The sequence below is a fragment of the Anas platyrhynchos genome, chromosome W (assembly GCF_047663525.1).
Source record: "Anas platyrhynchos isolate ZD024472 breed Pekin duck chromosome W, IASCAAS_PekinDuck_T2T, whole genome shotgun sequence".
Classification (NCBI taxonomy): domain Eukaryota; kingdom Metazoa; phylum Chordata; class Aves; order Anseriformes; family Anatidae; genus Anas; species Anas platyrhynchos.
This window is the reverse complement of record NC_092620.1, coordinates 10,649,754-10,668,315: the sequence shown is the minus strand read 5'-3', so window position 1 is coordinate 10,668,315 and position 18,562 is coordinate 10,649,754. Positions and strand designations below refer to the sequence as shown.

The window sequence follows — 18,562 nt, the reverse complement described above, 5'->3', positions numbered from 1 at the left end:
TTGTGGGGTTGCTGAGGGTCGAAGAACAGCAAGTGCCAATCGCTACCACAACTGTGCACCGGCGGCAATATCGCACTAACCGAGACTCCCTGATTCCCATCCATAAGCTAATTCATCAATTGGAGAGCCAAGGAGTGATCAGCAAGACTCATTCACCTTTCAATAGTCCCATAAGGCCAGTGCGAAAGTCTAATGGCGAGTGGAGACTAACAGTGGACTATCGTGGCCTGAACGAAGTGACGCCACCACTGAGTGCTGCAGTGCCGGACATGCTGGAACTTCAGTATGAACTTGAATCGAAGGCAGCCAAGTGGTACGCCACAATTGATATCGCTAATGCATTTTTCTCCATCCCTCTAGCAGCAGAGTGCAGGCCACAATTTGCCTTCACTTGGAGGGGAGTCCAATATACTTGGAATCGGCTGCCCCAGGGGTGGAAACACAGCCCTACCATTTGCCATGGACTGATCCAGTCTGCGCTAGAGCAGGGGGAAGCTCCTGAACACCTGCAGTACATCGATGACATTATTGTGTGGGGTGACACAGCAGAGGAAGTTTTCGAGAAAGGGAAGAAAATAGTCCAAATCCTTCTGAAGGCCGGTTTTGCCATAAAACAAAATAAAGTCAAAGGACCTGCACGAGAGATCCAGTTTTTAGGAATAAAATGGCAAGATGGACGTCGTCAAATCCCAATGGATGTGATCAACAAAATAACAGCCATGTCTCCACCAACTAACAAAAAAGAAACACAGACTTTCCTAGGTGTTGTGGGGTTTTGGAGAATGCACATTCCAAATTACAGTCTGATTGTAAACCCGCTCTACCAAGTAACCCGTAAGAAGAATGAGTTTGAATGGGGCCCTGAACAACGACAAGCCTTTGAACAAATCAAGCAGGAAATAGTCCATGCAGTAGCCCTTGGGCCAGTTCGAACAGGACCAGATGTAAAGAATGTGCTCTACACTGCAGCCGGGGAGAACGGCCCCACCTGGAGCCTCTGGCAGAAAGAACCTGGGGAAACTCGAGGTCGGCCCCTGGGGTTTTGGAGTTGGGGATACAGAGGATCTGAGGCCCGCTATACTCCAACTGAAAAGGAGATATTGGCAGCATATGAAGGAGTTCGATCTGCTTCAGAGGTGGTCGGTACTGAAGCGCAGCTCCTCCTAGCACCCCGATTGCCGGTACTAGGCTGGATGTTCAAGGGAAGGGTCTCTTCTACACATCATGCAACTGATGCTACATGGAGCAAGTGGGTTGCACTGATTACTCAGTGGGCTCGAATAGGAAACCCCAGTCGCCCAGGAATATTGGAAGTGATCATGGACTGGCCAGAAGGCAAATACTTTGGGATATCATCAGAGGAGGAGGTGGGTCGTGCTGAAGAAGCCCCACTGTACAACCAGTTACCAGAGAATGAAAAGAAATATGACCTGTTCACTGATGGGTCCTGTCGTATTGTGGGGAAGCATCGGAGATGGAAGGCTGCTGTATGGAGTCCTACGCGACGAGTTGCAGAAGCTGCTGAGGGAGAAGGTGAATCGAGTCAGTTTGCAGAAGTGAAAGCCATTCAGCTGGCTCTAGACATTGCTGAACGAGAAAAATGGCCAGTTCTCTATCTCTACACCGATTCATGGATGGTAGCAAATGCCCTGTGGGGATGGTTACAGCAATGGAAGCAAAACAACTGGCAGCGCAGGGGCAAACCCATTTGGGCTGCTGCATTGTGGCAAGATATTGCTGCTCGGGTAGAGAACCTGGCTGTGAAAGTACGCCACGTAGATGCTCATGTGCCCAAGAATCGGGCTACTGAAGAACATCAAAACAACCAGCAGGTGGATCAGGCTGCTAAGATTGAAGTAGCTCAGGTGGACCTGGATTGGCAGCATAAAGGTGAATTATTTATAGCCCGATGGGCCCATGACACCTCAAGTCATCAAGGTAGATGCAACATACAGATGGGCTCGTGATCGAGGGGTGGACCTGACCATGGACGCTATAGCACAGGTGATTCATGACTGTGAAACATGTGCTGCAATCAAGCAAGCCAAACGGTCAAAGCCTCTTTGGTATGGAGGACGATGGCTGAAATATAAATACGGAGAGGCCTGGCAGATTGATTACATCACACTCCCTCAAACTCGCAATGGCAAGCGCCACATACTTACAATGGTGGAAGCAACCACCGGATGGCTGGAAACATATCCTGTGCCTCATGCCACTGCCCGGAACACTATCCTGGGCCTTGAAAAGCAAGTCTTATGGCGACATGGCACCCCAGAAAGAATAGAGTCAGACAATGGAACTCATTTCTGAAAGAACCTTATAGACACTTGGGCCAAAGAACATGGTATTGAGTGGGTGTATCACATCCTACGCAGAAATCTTGGATTTTTCGACCATGGGGCAGTTTACTCAGCACCTGGACTGATGGCCGTAGACGGGTCCCTATCCTTTAGGGGAAAAAGGATCCTGGGCCAGGAGCTGGCGGGGCTCATTGATAGGGCTTTAAACTAGGTAAGAAGGGGGATGGGGCTGAAGCAAGGACTGTTGGGGCTGTGCCAGGGGGAGCAATGGCAAGGCCGGAGGATAAGGTAAAGGCCCAGCTGAAGTGCATCTACACCAATGCACGCAGCATGGGTAACAAACAGGAGGAGCTGGAAGCCATCGTGCAGCGGGCAGGCTACGACTTGGTAGCCATCACGGAAACGTGGTGGGACCAGTCTCATGACTGGAGTGCTGCGATGCTTGGCTATAGGCTCTTCAGAAGGGACAGGCAGCACAGAAGGGGTGGTGGTGTGGCTCTCTATATTAGAGAGTCTTTCGATGTTGTAGAACTCGAGGCTAGGAATGACAAGATCGAGTCCCTTTGGGTTAGGATCGGCAGGGACAACAAGGCTAGTGTCCTGGTCGGGGTCTGCTATAGACCGCTGAACCAGGATGAGGAGACGGATGAGGAGTTCTACAGGCAGCTGACAGAAGTTGCGAAATCTTCAGCGCTTGTACTCGTGGGGGACTTCAACTTCCCTGACATATCCTGGAAGCACAACACAGCCCAGAGGAAGCAGTCTAGGAGGTTTCTGGAGAAAGTGGAAGATAGCTTCCTGACGCAGCTGATTAGTGAACCTACCAGGGGTGGTGCCCTGCTAGACCTTCTCTTCACAAACAGAGAAGGACTGGTGGAGGATGTGATTGTCGGGAACAGTCTTGGGCAGAGTGACCACGAAATGGTGGAGTTCACTATTCTTGGCGAGGCCAGGAAGGGAACCAGTAAAACCACTGTATTGGACTTTTGGAGGGCTGACTTTGGGCTGCTCAGGACACTAGTTGGTGGAGTCCCTTGGGAGGCGCTTCTGAAGGGCAGAGGGGTCCAGAAAGGCTGGGCGCTCTTTAAGAGGCAAATCCTAATGGCACAGGAGCGGTCTATTCCCATGCGCCCAAAGTTGAGCCAGTGGGGAAGAAGACCAGCCTGGCTCAACAGAGAATTGTGGCTTGAGCTTAGGAGAAAAAAGAGGGTTTATAATCTTTGGAAAAAAGGGCGGGCCACTGAGGAGGACTATAAGGATGTTGCGAGGCTGTGCAGGGACAAGATTAGGAAGGCCAAAGCTCATCTGGAGCTCAATCTGGCTACTGCTGTTAAAGATAACAAAAAACGCTTTTATAAATACATCAACACAAAAAGGAGGACTAGGGAGAATCTCCATCCTTTACTGGATGCAGGGGGAAACTTAGTTACAAGAGATGAGGAAAAAAAGGAGGTGCTTAATGCCTTCTTTGCTTCAGTCTTTAGCGGCAAAACCGGTTGCTCTCTGGATACCCAGTACCCAGAACTGGTGGAAGGGGACGGGGAGCAGGATGTGGCCCTCACCATCCACGAAGAACTGGTTGGTGACCTGCTACGGCACTTGGATGTGCACAAATCGATGGGGCCAGATGGGATCCACCCAAGGGTACTGAGAGAACTGGCAGAGGAGCTGGCCAAGCCCCTATCCATCATTTATCAGCAGTCCTGGCTATCGGGGGAGGTCCCAGCTGACTGGCGGCTAGCAAACGTGACGCCCATCTACAAGAAGGGCCAGAGGGCAGACCCGGGGAACTACAGGCCGGTCAGTTTGACCTCAGTACCAGGGAAGCTCATGGAGCAGATCCTCTTGGGAGTCATCATGCGGCACTTGAAGGGCAAGTAGGCGATCAGGCCCAGTCAGCATGGGTTTATGAAAGGCAGGTCCTGCTTGACGAACCTGATCTCCTTCTATGACAAAGTGACGCGCTGGGTGGACGAGGGAAAGGCTGTGGATGTGATCTACCTTGACTTCAGCAAGGCTTTTGACACCGTCTCCCACAGCATTCTCCTCAAGAAACTGGCTGCTCTTGGCTTGGACTGGCGCACGCTTCGTTGGGTTAGAAACTGGCTGGATAGCCGGGCCCAAAGAGTCGTGGTTAATGGAGCCAAGTCCAGTTGGAGGCCAGTCACTAGTGGCGTCCCCCAGGGCTCGGTGCTGGGGCCGGTCCTCTTTAACATCTTCATCAATGATCTGGATGACGGCATTGAGTGCACCCTCAGTAAGTTTGCAGATGACACCAAGCTAGGTGCGTGTGTCGATCTGCTCGAGGGTAGGAAGGCTCTGCAGGAGGATCTGGATAGGCTGCACCGATGGGCTGAGGTCAACTGTATGAAGTTCAACAAGGCCAAGTGCCGGGTCCTGCACCTGGGGCGCAATAACCCCAAGCAGAGCTACAGGCTGGGAGATGAGTAGTTAGAAAGCTGCCTGGCAGAGAAGGACCTGGGAGTATTGGTTGGTAGTCGGCTGAATATAAGCCAACAGTGTAATCAGGTGGCCAAGAAGGCCAACGGCATCCTGGCTTGTATCAGAAACAGTGTGACCAGCAGGGCTAGGGAGGTGATCGTCCCCCTGTACTCGGCTCTGGTGAGGCCGCACCTCGAGTACTGTGTTCAGTTTTGGGCCCCTCGCTACAAGAAGGACATCGAGGTGCTTGAGCGGGTCCAAAGAAGGGCGACGAAGCTGGTGAGGGGCCTGGAGAGCAAGTCCTATGAGGAGCGGCTGAAGGAGCTGGGCTTGTTCAGCCTAGAGAAGAGGAGGCTCAGGGGTGACCTTATTGCTCTGTATAAGTACATTAAAGGAGGCTGTAGCGAGGTGGGGGTTGGCCTGTTCTCCCATGTGCCTGGTGACAGGACGAGGGGGAATGGGCTAAAGTTGCGCCAGGGGAGTTTTAGGTTAGATGTTAGGAAGAATTTCTTTACTGAAAGGGTTGTTAGGCACTGGAATGGGCTGCCCAGGGAGGTGGTGGAGTCACCATCCCTGGAAGTCTTCAAAAGACGTTTAGATGTAGAACTTAGGGATATGGTTTAGTGGGTACTGTTAGTGTTAGGTTAGAGGTTGGACTCGATGATCTTGAGGTCTCTTCCAACCTAGAGATTCTGTGATTCTGTGATCCCCTATCATGCACCAGCCTCCGGGAAAGCTGAACGATACAATGGACTGTTAAAGACTACCTTGAAAGCAATGGGCGCTGGGACATTCAAAAATTGGGATACGCATTTGGCAAAGGCCACCTGGTTAGTCAATACTAGGGGATCTGCCAACCGAGCTGGACCTGCCCAATCAAACCTGTTACGTACTGTAGATGGGGATAAAGTTCCTATAGTGCATGTAAGAAATATGCTGGGTAAAACAGTCTGGGCTACTCCTGCCTCAGGAAAAGGCAAACCTATTCGTGGAATTGTTTTTGCTCAGGGACCTGGATACACTTGGTGGGTGATGCAAAAGAACGGAGAGGTCCGGTGTGTACCTCAAGGAGATTTAATACTGGGTGAGAATAGCCCATGAACTGAATTGTACCATGTTAATTACTATATAATACTGTATGTTATCACTACTATGACTACTATGGGTGACTAATTAGAATGTATGGAAAAGAGTGTAACCTGAGCATGACATAAATGGTATGGAATAAGGGGTGGATAGATGTCCTGGTTTCAGTTAGCACAGAATTAATTTTCTTCCTAGTAGCTGGTGGAATGCTGTGTTTTGGCTTAGGATGAGAAGAGTGCTGATAACACCCCGATGTTTTAATTGTTGTAGAGCAGTGCTTATAGCAATCCAAGGACATCTCAGCCTTTTGCTCTGTCCTGCCAACAGGCAGGCTGGGGGTGCAGTAAGAGCTGGGAGGGGACAGACCCAGGACAGGTGACCCAAACTAGCCAAAGGGGTATTCCATACCATCTGACGTCATGCTAAACAATATATAGGGGTGGCTAGCCGGGGGGAGGGGGCCGGACTGCTCGGGGTTAGGCTGGGCATCGGTCAGCGGGTGGTGAGCAATTGCATTGTGCATCACTTGTTTGTACATATTATTACTTTCCTATTATCACCATTGAATTATTATTATTATTGTTATTATTATTTTGTTATTATTATTTTCCTGTCTTATTAAACTGTCTTTATCTCAACTCACGGGCTTCACTTTCCATTTCTCTCCCCCGTCCCAGAGAGGGAGGGGGGAGGGTGAGCGAACGGCTGCGTGGTGTTTAGCTGCCGGCCGGGTTAAACCACGACACCTTTCTCAAAAACTTTTTCTGCTGTGTCATCCCACACAAGGATGTTGTCAGTATACTGCAGATGTTCGGAAGCTTCACCCTCTTCCAGTGCTGCCTGGATCAGTCCATGGCAAACGGTAGGGCTGTGTTTCCACCCCTGGGGCAGTCGATTCCAGGTGTACTGGAGGCCCCTCCAAGTGAAAGCAAGCTGTGGCCTGCATCCTGCTGCTAGAGGGATGGAGAAAAATGCATTAGCAATATCAACTGTGGCGTACTACTTGGCTGCCTTTGACTCTAGTTCATATTGGAGTTCTAGCATGTCTGGCACTGCAGCACTTGGTGGTGGTGTGACTTCGTTCAGGCCATGATAGTCCACTGTCTCCACTCACCATTAGACTTTCACACTGGCCATATGAGACTATTGAAAGGTGAATGAGTCTTACTGATCACTCCTTAGTTGTCCAGTTGACGAATTAGCTTATGAATGAGAATCAGGGAGTCTCAGTTGGTGTGATATTGCTGCTGGTACACTCTTGTAGTAGCGATTGGCATCTGCTGTTCTTTGACCCTCAGCAACTGTACTGGGTCTGGCTGGGATGAAATTAACTTTCCCTGCAGCAGCCCATACAGTGCTGTGCTCTGCACTTGTAGCTAGAACAGCACTTGTATCACACCAGTGTTTTGTCTACTGCTGAGCAATACTGGCACAGCATCAGGACTCCGTCTAACCACCCCCTCGCGAGAGCCAGCAGGCTGGGGGTGGCCAGGAGGTGGAGAGAGGACATCACCAGGGCAGCTGACCTAAAGCAACCAAAGGGATATTCCATACCATATGATGTCACACTCAGAAATAAAAAGTGGAAAAAGGGAAGGAGAGGGGAGGGGTGGGCTCTCATTATGAAAATGTCTGTCCTCCCAAACAACGGCTACATGTATTTGTGGTGGTTTTACTCAGGTGGGCAACCAAGCTCCAGCACAACCGCTCTCTCAATCCCCCTCTTCAAAGGGGAAGGGGGAGAAAATAACATGCAAAGTGCTCAAGGGTTAAGATAAGGACAGGGAGCTCACTCAACAATTATCGTGACGGGCAAAAAAGACTCAGAGTAGGGAAACAGTAAGATTTATTGCCTAATACTAAGAGCTAGAGAAGTGAGAAACAGGAAAGAAACCGAAGATGCCTTCCCCCACCAACTTCCTGCTCCAACCTGGGTCCCCCACGGGCAGCAGCTCCTGCCAGGTCACCTGCTCTTGTGTGGTCTCCTCTCCACGGGCTACATGTCAGACCTGGAATCTGCTCCAGCGGGGTTCTCCACAGGCCGCAGCCTCCTTCAGGGCAGGTCCACTTGCTCCACTCTGGTCTCCTCCACGTGCTACAGCGTGGAACCCTGCTCCACCGTGGTACACCATTGGCTGTAGGGAGACAACCTGCTTCAGCATGGTCCTCACCACAGGCCGCAGGGGACTTTGACTCCAGCGCCTGGAGCACCTCTCCCCCTCCTTCTTCACTGACCTTGGTGTCTGCAAGGCTGTTTCCCACTCCTCTCACTCTCCCAGCTGCTGTGGCAGCAGTTTTTTGTTTTGTTTTGTTTTCCTTTCTTAAATATGCTCTCACAGATGCACAAACAGTATCACTTATTGGCTTGGCGTTACAGTTTGCTTCATCAGTGCCATCCAGACAGTCTCTCACACCACTGCACTGCCTACTCCCATGGACACAGTTCCCATCTTCACATCTGAACTGGTCTGGCCTGTAGGTCTGAGAAAAGCAGTTAATTTCATCACTTCCATCCTTGCAATCAGGATCTCTATCACAGTCTTTTTCACCATCACATTTCCAGGACACTGGGATACACTGGGTTGACTGAGGACCACAGCTGATTTCATTTACCTGGCATGTTCTCATATGACACAGCTCAGCAGTGCACAGGCAGGCGGGGGCGAACAGCAGGCAGAGCGCCCCGCAGCGCAGCAGCGCCCACCGCCACCCCGCACCGTCACCTGTGTCACTTATACCACTCCTATTACCCATGCTGTTAGTGTCAGTGGCATCCTCCTGGTACCGTTTCTGTTTTTGTCGCCCCTTACTCTCCCCCTTTTCTTTTTTCCACTGACCATTCACCACAAATGGATGAGACACATGATTACTAGCTAGGAAAGAGAGTGTAACGTCTGCTATACGGCTGCAGGCAGTGCCAGCTGCATCCCTAGAAGCTGTTTGTGAAAGAGCCTGCTGGTGGTCATTTGGCAGTGTAATCTGCGTCTCTGCACTCCTGCCCCGCAATAGAGCTAAGTCGTCATTAGTAATAGTTATAACACCGATCTGAGGACGAATAGTCTTTTTTGCATTGCAAGATAAACCTTTTATAAAAAGAATGCTAGAGTGAAGCAGCACAGCCGCTGCTGCCGCTGCCTCCATGGTTACGTCAGACAGGCTGCAGGGTCCTGATGTCCGCCCCTCTGCTATGTGCCGACTCGCCACACGGTGAGGATCGGCTGCCGTTGTCCACTGACGCCTCTGGTCTCCCGTAGCAACTCGATCTCGGATGTCCCGCATCGCACCGCGATTATTTCAATGTCCCGCGTTTTCCGCGGCTCCTTTTCCCGCGTCCCTGCGCGGTTCCGTTTCCCGCGTTTCCCCGCGGATCTTTTTCCACGCTCCCCACGGTTTCTTTTCCCCGTGTCTCACCGTGAGTCCTTTGTCCGGGTCGGTGCTTGGAGTTTCTCAATGCCTCTCAGGTGTTCCGGCTTCTGTCAGGTCTATTCTGTGTCTCTCAGAGCCGTCCGTGGCTCTGCAGCGTCTCTCAGGGCTCTCTCCGTCCGGCGGTAGTCCCTCCGTGTGCCTCGGGTCTCCCGGCGCCGCTCCGATGTGCCGGCGACGCTCCGATGCCCCGCGCCGATCCGATGTGTCGGTCCCGCGCCGATCCGATGTGCCGACGCTGCCGCTCTGATGTCCCGGCGCCGCTGCGATGTCTCGGTCCGCTGCTCTCCCTGGGCTCCCGGCGCCGTTGGTCTCCCGCTGCGCTGCGATGTCCTGTTCAGGTCCTGTTCAGGTCTCAGCCAGTTCGGGCGCCATTTGTTAGGAAGCACGGCCGAAAGCACGACAGACACCAGTATGGTCAGATCATGCTGCTCCATTTTATTGCCCGAATAGCCTAACTTTTATAGTGAACTTAACAGGGGCGGACAGTGCTTCACACAAGATTATTGGTCAAAAGCACTCAGACAAACAAGTATAAGAAAACAACCCCACCTGCAAGAAAACAACCCCCCTTGTGATTAGCAGTCAGGAAAACAACCCCCCTTGTGATTAGCGGTCACGTAGACCTTGTCCTTGAGGCCAGCTGCTGGTAACAATATTTTTCTGAGTTCCTTAATTGGGCAATGTGGGAGTCATTGCCGTGGGAGCTTCTCACAGTTACTCTGGTAGCTTGGTTTGCTCAGCTACAGCAGGCCATGAGATTTTCTAAGGCCTACTTCTGGTTGCTTAAGGCAAGCTCAGATCGAACAATTGTTCCACGGACTCATGTCCAGGCCCTGTATGCCAATTCCCAACACACGTTCTACTTGTCAAACACACAAGGCACACAAAATACACAGCAACAGTGTCATGATTTAACCCGGTTGGCAGCTAAACACCACACAGCCACTCACTCACCCTCCCCCCTCCCTCTCTGGGATGGGGGAGAGAAATGGGAAAGTGAAGCCTGTGAGTTGAGATAAAGACAGTTTATTAAGACAGGAAAATAATAATAACAAAAATAATAATAACAATAATGATGATAATAGTACTACTACTAATAATGTGTACAAAACAAGTGATGCACAGTGCAATTGCTCACCACCCGCTGACCAATGCCCAGCCTAACCCCAAGCAGTCCGGCCCTCCTCCCCCCGGCTAGCCACCCCTATATATTGTTTACCATGATGTCAGATGGTATGGAATACTCCTTTGGCCACTTTGGGTCACCTGTCCTGGGTCTGTCCCCTCCCAGCTCTTGCTGCACCCCCAGCCTCCCTGTTGGCAGGACAGAGTGAGAAGCTGAGACGTCCTTGGCTTGGTGTAAGCACTGCTCTGCAACAATTAAAACATCAGCATATTATCAGCACTCTTCTTATCCTAAGTCAAAACATAGCATTCTACCAGCTACTAGGAAGAAAATTAACTCTGTCCTAACTGAAACCAGGACAAATAGCTATATGTGTTTTCCTACATTTCTGCTCTCTGGGCTTTATGTATTCCCAGCTGCAAGGTCACTTGAGCATATTTACAATCCTCCTCACCAATCTTGCATTTTCAACCCATCCTCCTCACCAATCTTCTACTTTTAACCCATTCCTCCCAACATCTGATGACCAGATAACACACACTGTGGCTAACCCAGAGGACCAACCATCTGTGGTATCAGTCGCCTCCATAGTCAAAACAATGGAAACGGAAGTCAGCTCGTTTAGTAAGGGAAGAAGCTCCTCCTAAGAGGGAGGGAGAAGGGGAAAAGGCAGGCAGCTCTAAAGCAGAGTCATCACAGCAATAGCAGGAAGAAGACACAAATCATAAATGAGTCATAAACCACACGATTCCTGTCCCTGAGTGAGTTGTGAGATATACAAAAGGATTTCAGTTGACACCCAGGTGAGCACATCCTTACCTGGCTGCTTCAGTGCTTTGACACTGGGGCAGGTAGCCAGGAACTAGAAGGAAAGGAAGCCAAGCAGCTGGGATCCCTCTCTAGAGAAAGGGTAATTGACAAAGGAATTGGGAGAGAGTCACAGGTTCTCAGCCTCTGGAGGCGATGTCTGGCAGGTGTGAAAGAAAGGTATTCCTGCAAGGAAGATATTGTATATCACCTAGGCAAGTGGACCACCGTGAAGAAAGGTCTGTTAGGCATTGGAATAGGCTGCCCAGGGAAGTGGTGGAGTCACCATCCCTGGAGGTCTTTAAAAGACATTTAGATGTAGAGCTTAGTGATATGGTTTAGTGGAGGACTTGTTAGTGTTAGGTCAGAGGTTGGACTCAGTGATCTTGGACGTCTCTTCCAACCTAGATGATTCTATGATTCTGTGAACTCGTGTGACAGGCCCCAAGGCTGGGCCAGGGAAACAGACTGTACCAGTGTCAATTGCACCCGTATCCAAGATGAAACAATCGATGAGAAAGGTTGTTTAGAAAGCAGCGGAACTCCTACTCATACTGGGGAGGAAGAAGACAATGAGGCAAGCTACTCCAAAGTGTCTGGGCCATCAGAGGAGCAGGAAGACAAAGAGGAAGATATCATAAGAGCATCAATAGCTACCCGAGGTCCATCCCAGCATGAGCTATGAGTTATGTCAAAAGATTTCAGTCATTGTTCAGGTGAGCACCTTGTCACCTTGAAGCACTTTTCAATTGGACCAAAAATGCAAACTATAGCAAACCAATTAGTATGAAAATGTCCTGTATGCTGTGCTAACAACCCCAAGATTCAGCCAAAACCACCACGAGGGGAGACAAGAAAAGTAATGAAGCCTGAGGAATATTGGCAAGTGGACTTTTCTGAATTCCCTAGGGAAGGACTGTATCAGTATCTTCTAGTACTGGTGGACACATTCACTGGATGGCCAGAGGCCTTCCCCTGCTGAACTAATAAAGCTAGGGAAGTTGTATAGGCTTTATTGAAAGAAATAATCCCATGCTTTGGAATACCAGAGGGATTTTCCTCAGACAATGGACCTCATTTTATATCACAAGTAGTAAAAGAAATATCAGGGCATTACATTTTAAGTGGGATTTGCATACTGCTTGGAGACCACAATCGAGTGGGCAGGTAGAAAGAATGAATCAAACACTAAAAAGACAGTTGACTAAAATTTGCCAGGAAGCTCAGCTAAAATGGCCAGAAGCCCTACCAATAGCTCTGATGAGAATTAGGATAGCCCCCAGAGCTAAAGAAAAAGTGATCCCATTTGAATTATTATATGGCAAAACATATCCAATAAATGAATTGTTGACAAAAGGGAGTCAAATGCATGTTGGGGGGGGGGGGAGGGTTGGGTCAGACAATATTTGCTGTCTTTGTCTGCCATGTAGTCTTCTCTCCATAGATATGTACAGGAGCGATTATCAATTCCATTGGATGTTCCGGTACACCCATTCTGACCTGGACATCAGGTATTGATTCGAACCTGGAAAGACAAGCCTCTGAAGGAGAAGTGGAAAGGACCCTACACTGTCTTGCTCCACACCTACACTGCAATCAAGGCGGAAGGGATCAAGTCATGGATTCTCTGCACTCGTGTGAAGGCAGCACCACCACCAGAAGAGGAGAAGCAAGAGTGGACCTGCACTGAAGGAGGCTGCTGCCTGTGGAGGACCCCCACCAGAGCAGATTCTGGGCTGGACTTGTAGCCCGTGGAGAGGAGACCACACAAGAGCAGGTGACCTGGCAGGAGCTGCTGCCCATGGGGGACTCATGTTGGAGTAGTTTGCTCCTGATGTATGGACCCCATGGTACGGACCCATATCTGGAGCAGTTCTGGAAGAGCTGCTGCCTGTGGGAAGCCCATGCAGGATCAGTTCGAGAAGGACTGCATCCTGTGGGAGGGACCACACTTTGGAGCAGGGGAAAAGAGTGACCGAGAAGGAGCGGCGGAGATGAAGTGCTATAGACTGACCACAACCCCCATTCCCCCGTTCCCCTGCACCGCTCAGGGGGAGGAGGTGGATGGAGGGAAGGCATCTTTGGTTTCTTTCCTTTGTTTCTCACTTCTCTAGCTTGTTAGGAATAGGCAATAAATCTTACTATCTCCCTACTCTGAGTCTGTTTTGCCCATCACAATTATTGTTGAGTGAGCTCCCCGTCCTTATCTCAACCCTTGAGTCCTTTGCATCATATTTTCTCCCCTTCATCTTTGAGGAGGGGGAGTGAGAGAACGGCTGAGGCGGAACTCGGCTGCCCACCCTAGTAAAACCACCACAGTGGTACAACCGCGCAACGGTCTGAGGAATCCACCAAATGTCTGGGGATCAAGGGGAAGTTACTGGACTGGTGAGTAGAATTTCTATCTTCCTATGGGTATATGGAGAGCAGATTGTCAGCCTCACATTTAGACGCTGTGATTTAGCAAGAACGGGAAATAGCCCCGTGAGCTACCAGGATAAAGCCGAGTGTGAGCAGCTGCTAGAGGAAATGGGAAGCAGTCAGTCCAGAACACCCCCTCCATTCTTCCCCCTGGGATGCATCCTCAGAAATTGGTCTAAAATTGGTGGTGGTTATTTGATAAAGGATAAAATGAGGCACTACTGTAATCAGGAGTGGACTCAGATTAGATGGTGGAGAACGATGGCCAGAAATTGGATCCTTTAAGTATGATACCATATGGCAATTGCTTTTATTTTGCCGGTGGGAAGGAAAATGAGATGAAGTGATGTATGTTAGTCCTTTCCTGTCACTGCATCGGGACTTGCAAAATCAGATGGAGTGCGGATTGTGGGAAGATCATGCTATGTTATGCGCTGAAAAGAAAGGGAAAAAAAGAGAATTATAAACCCACTAAAATTTATCCAAGTCTAGAACAAGAATAAGTTCAGTTTTTGGTACCCTCAGCACTACCACCGCAGTGTGGACTAGAGGCTTCCCCTACCTCTGGGACTTCTGTGGGGACACCAGAGACTTCCCCTGGGAGTTGGATTTCTGAGGTCTCTACTAGGACATCGGGAATCTTCCCCAAAACTCAGACTGCAGGTGGTTAGATGGTTCTGCAGAGGTTTCTGCAGGGACAGAGGTTTCTCCTGAAGCTGCGAGTATCTCTGTGGGCATGTCTGTGGGTATTTCTGCAGCAGGTATTTTGGCAGACGTTTCATCGGGGACATCAGGAATCATTCCTGGGGCTCAGACTGTAGAGGTCCCCACAGGGACAGAGGTCAGTCCTGGGACTCGGGCTGCAGAGATTCCTATGGAAACATTGGAGTCCTTCCCTGAGGCTCGACTTGCAGATGTTTCTGTAGGGACATCAAAGACCCATCCTGAGGCCCAGGATGATTAATTATAGCCCAGTAGCACTTCCAACCCGAAAAAGGGTAGGGCCAATTATCCAGGCTCTGTTAAGACAGGCAGTGGGACCAGAAGGAGAACCTATTTTTGTTCATATTCTGTTTACAACATTGGATTTGTTAAACTCTCTGTTGGGCCTTATAGGGAGAATCTGTCAGAAATGTTGTTAGAAACTATTATGATTTCCCATAACCCTAACTGGGGGGATATGCAAGTCCTGTTAAACACATTATTGACTGTAGAAGAAAAGAGAATGGTCGTAGAGAAAGCTCAGGCAGAAATGAAGAACTTGTACCTGAAAGAGGATGTAGAAGAATTGTTACCTGTTAAGAAAGATGCTAAGTGGGACCCAAGTACTAGCAGGAGTCAGCGATTAATAGAACAATATCGACAATTAATCCTATATAGGATTCAACACAGAGTACCAAAACCAAGAGACCTCTCTAAATTATACGAGGTCCGCCAGGGCCTGGATGAGAATGCATCTGCTTTTTATGAACTCCTCTGTAAAACAGCCAGAAAGTGGACAGATTTAGATCCAGATGAGCAGGTGAATGATTGACTGTTTGCCATGCTGTTCATAGGGCAATCAGCCCTAGACATTAGGAAAAAGCTGCAAAAGATAGAGGAGGCGGATGGAAGAATGTCAATGTCACAGCTGATCGACAAAACCTATAAGGTTTATAACAGCCGGGAAGAAAAGGAAGACAGGGAGAGAATGAAAGTACAGGAGTCACTGATAGCAGTGGCTGTGAGAGATGGAGGTAGGAGTAGGGGTGAACGAGAGGAATTTTCAGGGAGGCAAGGGCAAGAAAAGGCAAGGGAGGCACAGAAAACGACTTTCTTGGTCCCTAACCAGTGTGCTATCTGCAAGAAGGAGGGGCACTGGAAGAAAGAATGTCTGCTGAGGAAGAAAAAGAAAACAGCAGACAGTGAGAAACGAGAGCAGGTTTTGATTATGCTAGAGGACTCAGACTGAAGGGGACCGGGAGATGAATTTCCTGTCTCCCCAACAGATCCCCCGGTTCCAGTGAAGCTGGGGGGAAAATAATTGATTTTCTCTTAGATAGCAGAGCAACTCATTCAGTAGTAACAGATTACAAAGGACCCTTAAGTAAAACAAAAGTTCAAATTATAGGAGTGACCGGGAAATGGACTAAGACCCTTTTTACAGCCTATGGATTGTGAGATCGGAGGGAAGGTTTTGATACACCAGTTTTTATATATGCCTGAATGTCCTCTCCCTTTATTGGGAAGAGATCTGGTGCTGGTTGCTCTGATGCTGGGATAGCAGAGCCAATAGCCTGGAATTAGAGGGCAGGGAAGTCAGGCAGATGGGACCCCTTGGTAGGGAAGGGGGCATTGACAAAGCAATTGGAAAAGGAGCAGCCTCTGGAGGTGTGTCCTGTCAGGTGTGAAGGAAAGGTATCTGAAGGGATGAAAGACATGGACTCCTGATGGCTCTTGAACAGAAGGCATTTACTGCCCTTTTTTCTCCACTACATATACTTTCCCTGTAACCCCATGTGCTGTCCATTTGCCTGAATTGGTCATACAGTTGATTAGAGACCCTCAGACACGAGCTTCAAGCCATCCAGCAATTGGCCACTGCCCAAAGCTCATCTTTAACATTGTAGCCAAGTTAATTTATCGTGACCTTGCTCAAGTTCTTGTTTATAACTCTTATTTCTTCATTGTTTCTAATTCAGGAACGTGTGAAACAGCACAAAGCCACCTGCAAATTCCTTTCCTACAATTCCCCCTTTTTTATTTTCAACCAACCAAACGCTTTCTATAGATTTTTCTAAGCACCGCAGACATTGCAATAAGAAAGCAACAGAGTGAAAATCACAAGCAGAATTAAGATTGTAAAGTAGTGTGCCTACTAAAATCTACATCAGTCAACAAGTCACTAAGCTCTAGGGATGTTGCTTTGCAGCGATGCTGCATCTCACTCACACAGCACAATCACACAATCACGCAAAGAGGCCTCTTGCACTTCTCATTCATACCACAAGAAAATATCACAAAATAATTTGTCCACGGCTTCAGGAGGTCCTTCTCTACTCCCGCGGTGAGCAGCTGAGAGTGGAGGCCCCTCCGAGGAAAATGCTCGGGGTGCACCTAGGGGCGTGCGCTCCACAGTCGATCCCACAGCCGAGCAGAGCGGCTCCTGGCGCAAGGAATGATGCTATTATGGTTCTGTATAATTACACCAAAGAGATGCATTGCGATAAGGAGCAAGTGTGGCGTTGATGATTTGTTTCATGGTTTGTTTTTTGCCCGAGCAACTGAACCTTACACATGCTGTTGCAGTTACACTTCCCAAGATATCTAATTCCTGTGGCTCTAGGGGTGCTTGCGGTAAGTAAACAGTCCAATCTTTGTTATCTGCCGGGATCCCCACCAAACATGTCACAAACAGGTCATTAGCACTAGCCAGGGACAGGCACAGTGCTTCTTGTCCTGTCATGTTGGCGAGAGTGACCCATACGTTGTGGTGTGGTTGGATGGAGACCCAGGGTTGGCAATAACCGATGACAGCAGTGTGAAATATGTTCATCTGATTCGTGTCAATATGGAACAGTGCTAGGGTCTCATAATGAAATGTGACCTTCTGTCTTACATACCCTTGTATAAATAACCACAAGTCCAAGAGAAACAGAGTGCTTAGTGTATATAGTTAGAATCATAGAATCATAGAATATCCTGAGTTGGAAGGGACCCTTAAGGATCATCAAGTCCAACTCTTGACACCGCACAGGTCTACCCAAAAGTTCAGACCATGAACTTAGTTTTGACTAAGTGCACAGTCCAATCTCTTCTTAAATTCAGTCAGGCTCGGTGCAGTGACCACTTCCCTGGGGAGCCTGTTCCAGTGTGCAACCACTCTCTCTGTGAAGAACCCCCTCCTGATGTCAAGCCTAAATTTCCCCTGCCTCAGCTTAACCCTGTTCCCGCGGGTCCTGTCACTGGTGTTAATGGAGAAAAGGTCTCCTGCCTCTCGACACCCCCTTACGAGGAAGTTGTAGACTGTGATGAGGTCTCCCCTCAGCCTCCTCTTCTCCAGGCTGAACAGGCCCAGTGACCTCAGCCGTTCCTCGTACGTCTTCCCCTCCAGGCCTTTCACCATCTTCGTAGCCCTCCTCTGGACACTCTCCAACAGTTTCATGTCCTTTTTATACTGTGGTGCCCAGAACTGCACACAGTACTTGAGGTGAGGCCGCACCAGCGCAGAGTAGAGCGGGACAATCACCTCCCTCGACCTACTAGCGATGCCGTGCTTGATGCACCCCAGGACACGGTTGGCCCTCCTGGCTGCCAGGGCACACTGCTGGCTCATATTCAACTTGCTGTCTACCACGACCCCCAGATCCCTCTCTTCTAGGCTGCTCTCCAGCGTCTCATCGCCCAGTCTGTACGTGCAGCCAGGGTTTCCCCGTCCCAGGTGCAGGACCCGGCACTTGCTCTTATTGAACTTCATGTGGTTGGTGATCGCCCAGCTCTCCAACCTATCCAGATCCCTCTGCAAGGCCTTTCCACCCTCAACAGAGTCCACAACTCCTCCAAGTTTGGTGTCATCAGCAAACTTGCTCAAAATACCTTCTATTCCTACATCCAGATCGTTTATAAAAATATTGAAAAGTACCGGCCCTAAAATGGAGCCTTGAGGGACCCCGCTGGTGACCGCCCGCCAGCCTGACGCAGCCCCATTTACCATAACCCTTTGGGCCCTGCCCGTTAGCCAATTGCTCACCCATCGTATGATGTTTTTATTTAGCTGTATGTTGGACATTTTGTCCAGTAGGATCCTATGGGAAACCGTGTCAAAAGCCTTGCTGAAGTCCAAAAAAATCACATCAGCTGGTTTCCCTTGGTCCACCATACGGGTGATCTTATCATAAAAGGAAATCAGGTTAGTTAGGCAGGACCTACCCTTCACAAACCCATGCTGGCTGGGACCAATGACTGCTTTGTC

The 18,562-nt window shown here is 49.4% G+C and overlaps 2 protein-coding genes across 2 annotated transcripts in view; both read right to left on the bottom strand.

Annotated features, from left to right (window-relative positions):
- LOC101795426 (zinc finger protein 131) overlaps window positions 1-18,562 on the bottom strand; it is a 73,681-nt gene that overhangs the window by 35,463 nt on the left and 19,656 nt on the right. The window lies entirely within an intron of this gene.
- LOC140000530 (uncharacterized) lies at window positions 7,583-13,060 on the bottom strand. The gene is made up of 2 exons (XM_072030472.1): window positions 8,067-13,060; window positions 7,583-7,966 (listed from the first exon to the last, which is right to left on the bottom strand). The coding sequence occupies exons 1-2, from the start codon at window positions 9,108-9,110 to the stop codon at window positions 7,835-7,837; spliced, it is 1,176 nt and encodes a 391-aa protein (XP_071886573.1). The 5' UTR covers window positions 9,111-13,060; the 3' UTR covers window positions 7,583-7,834.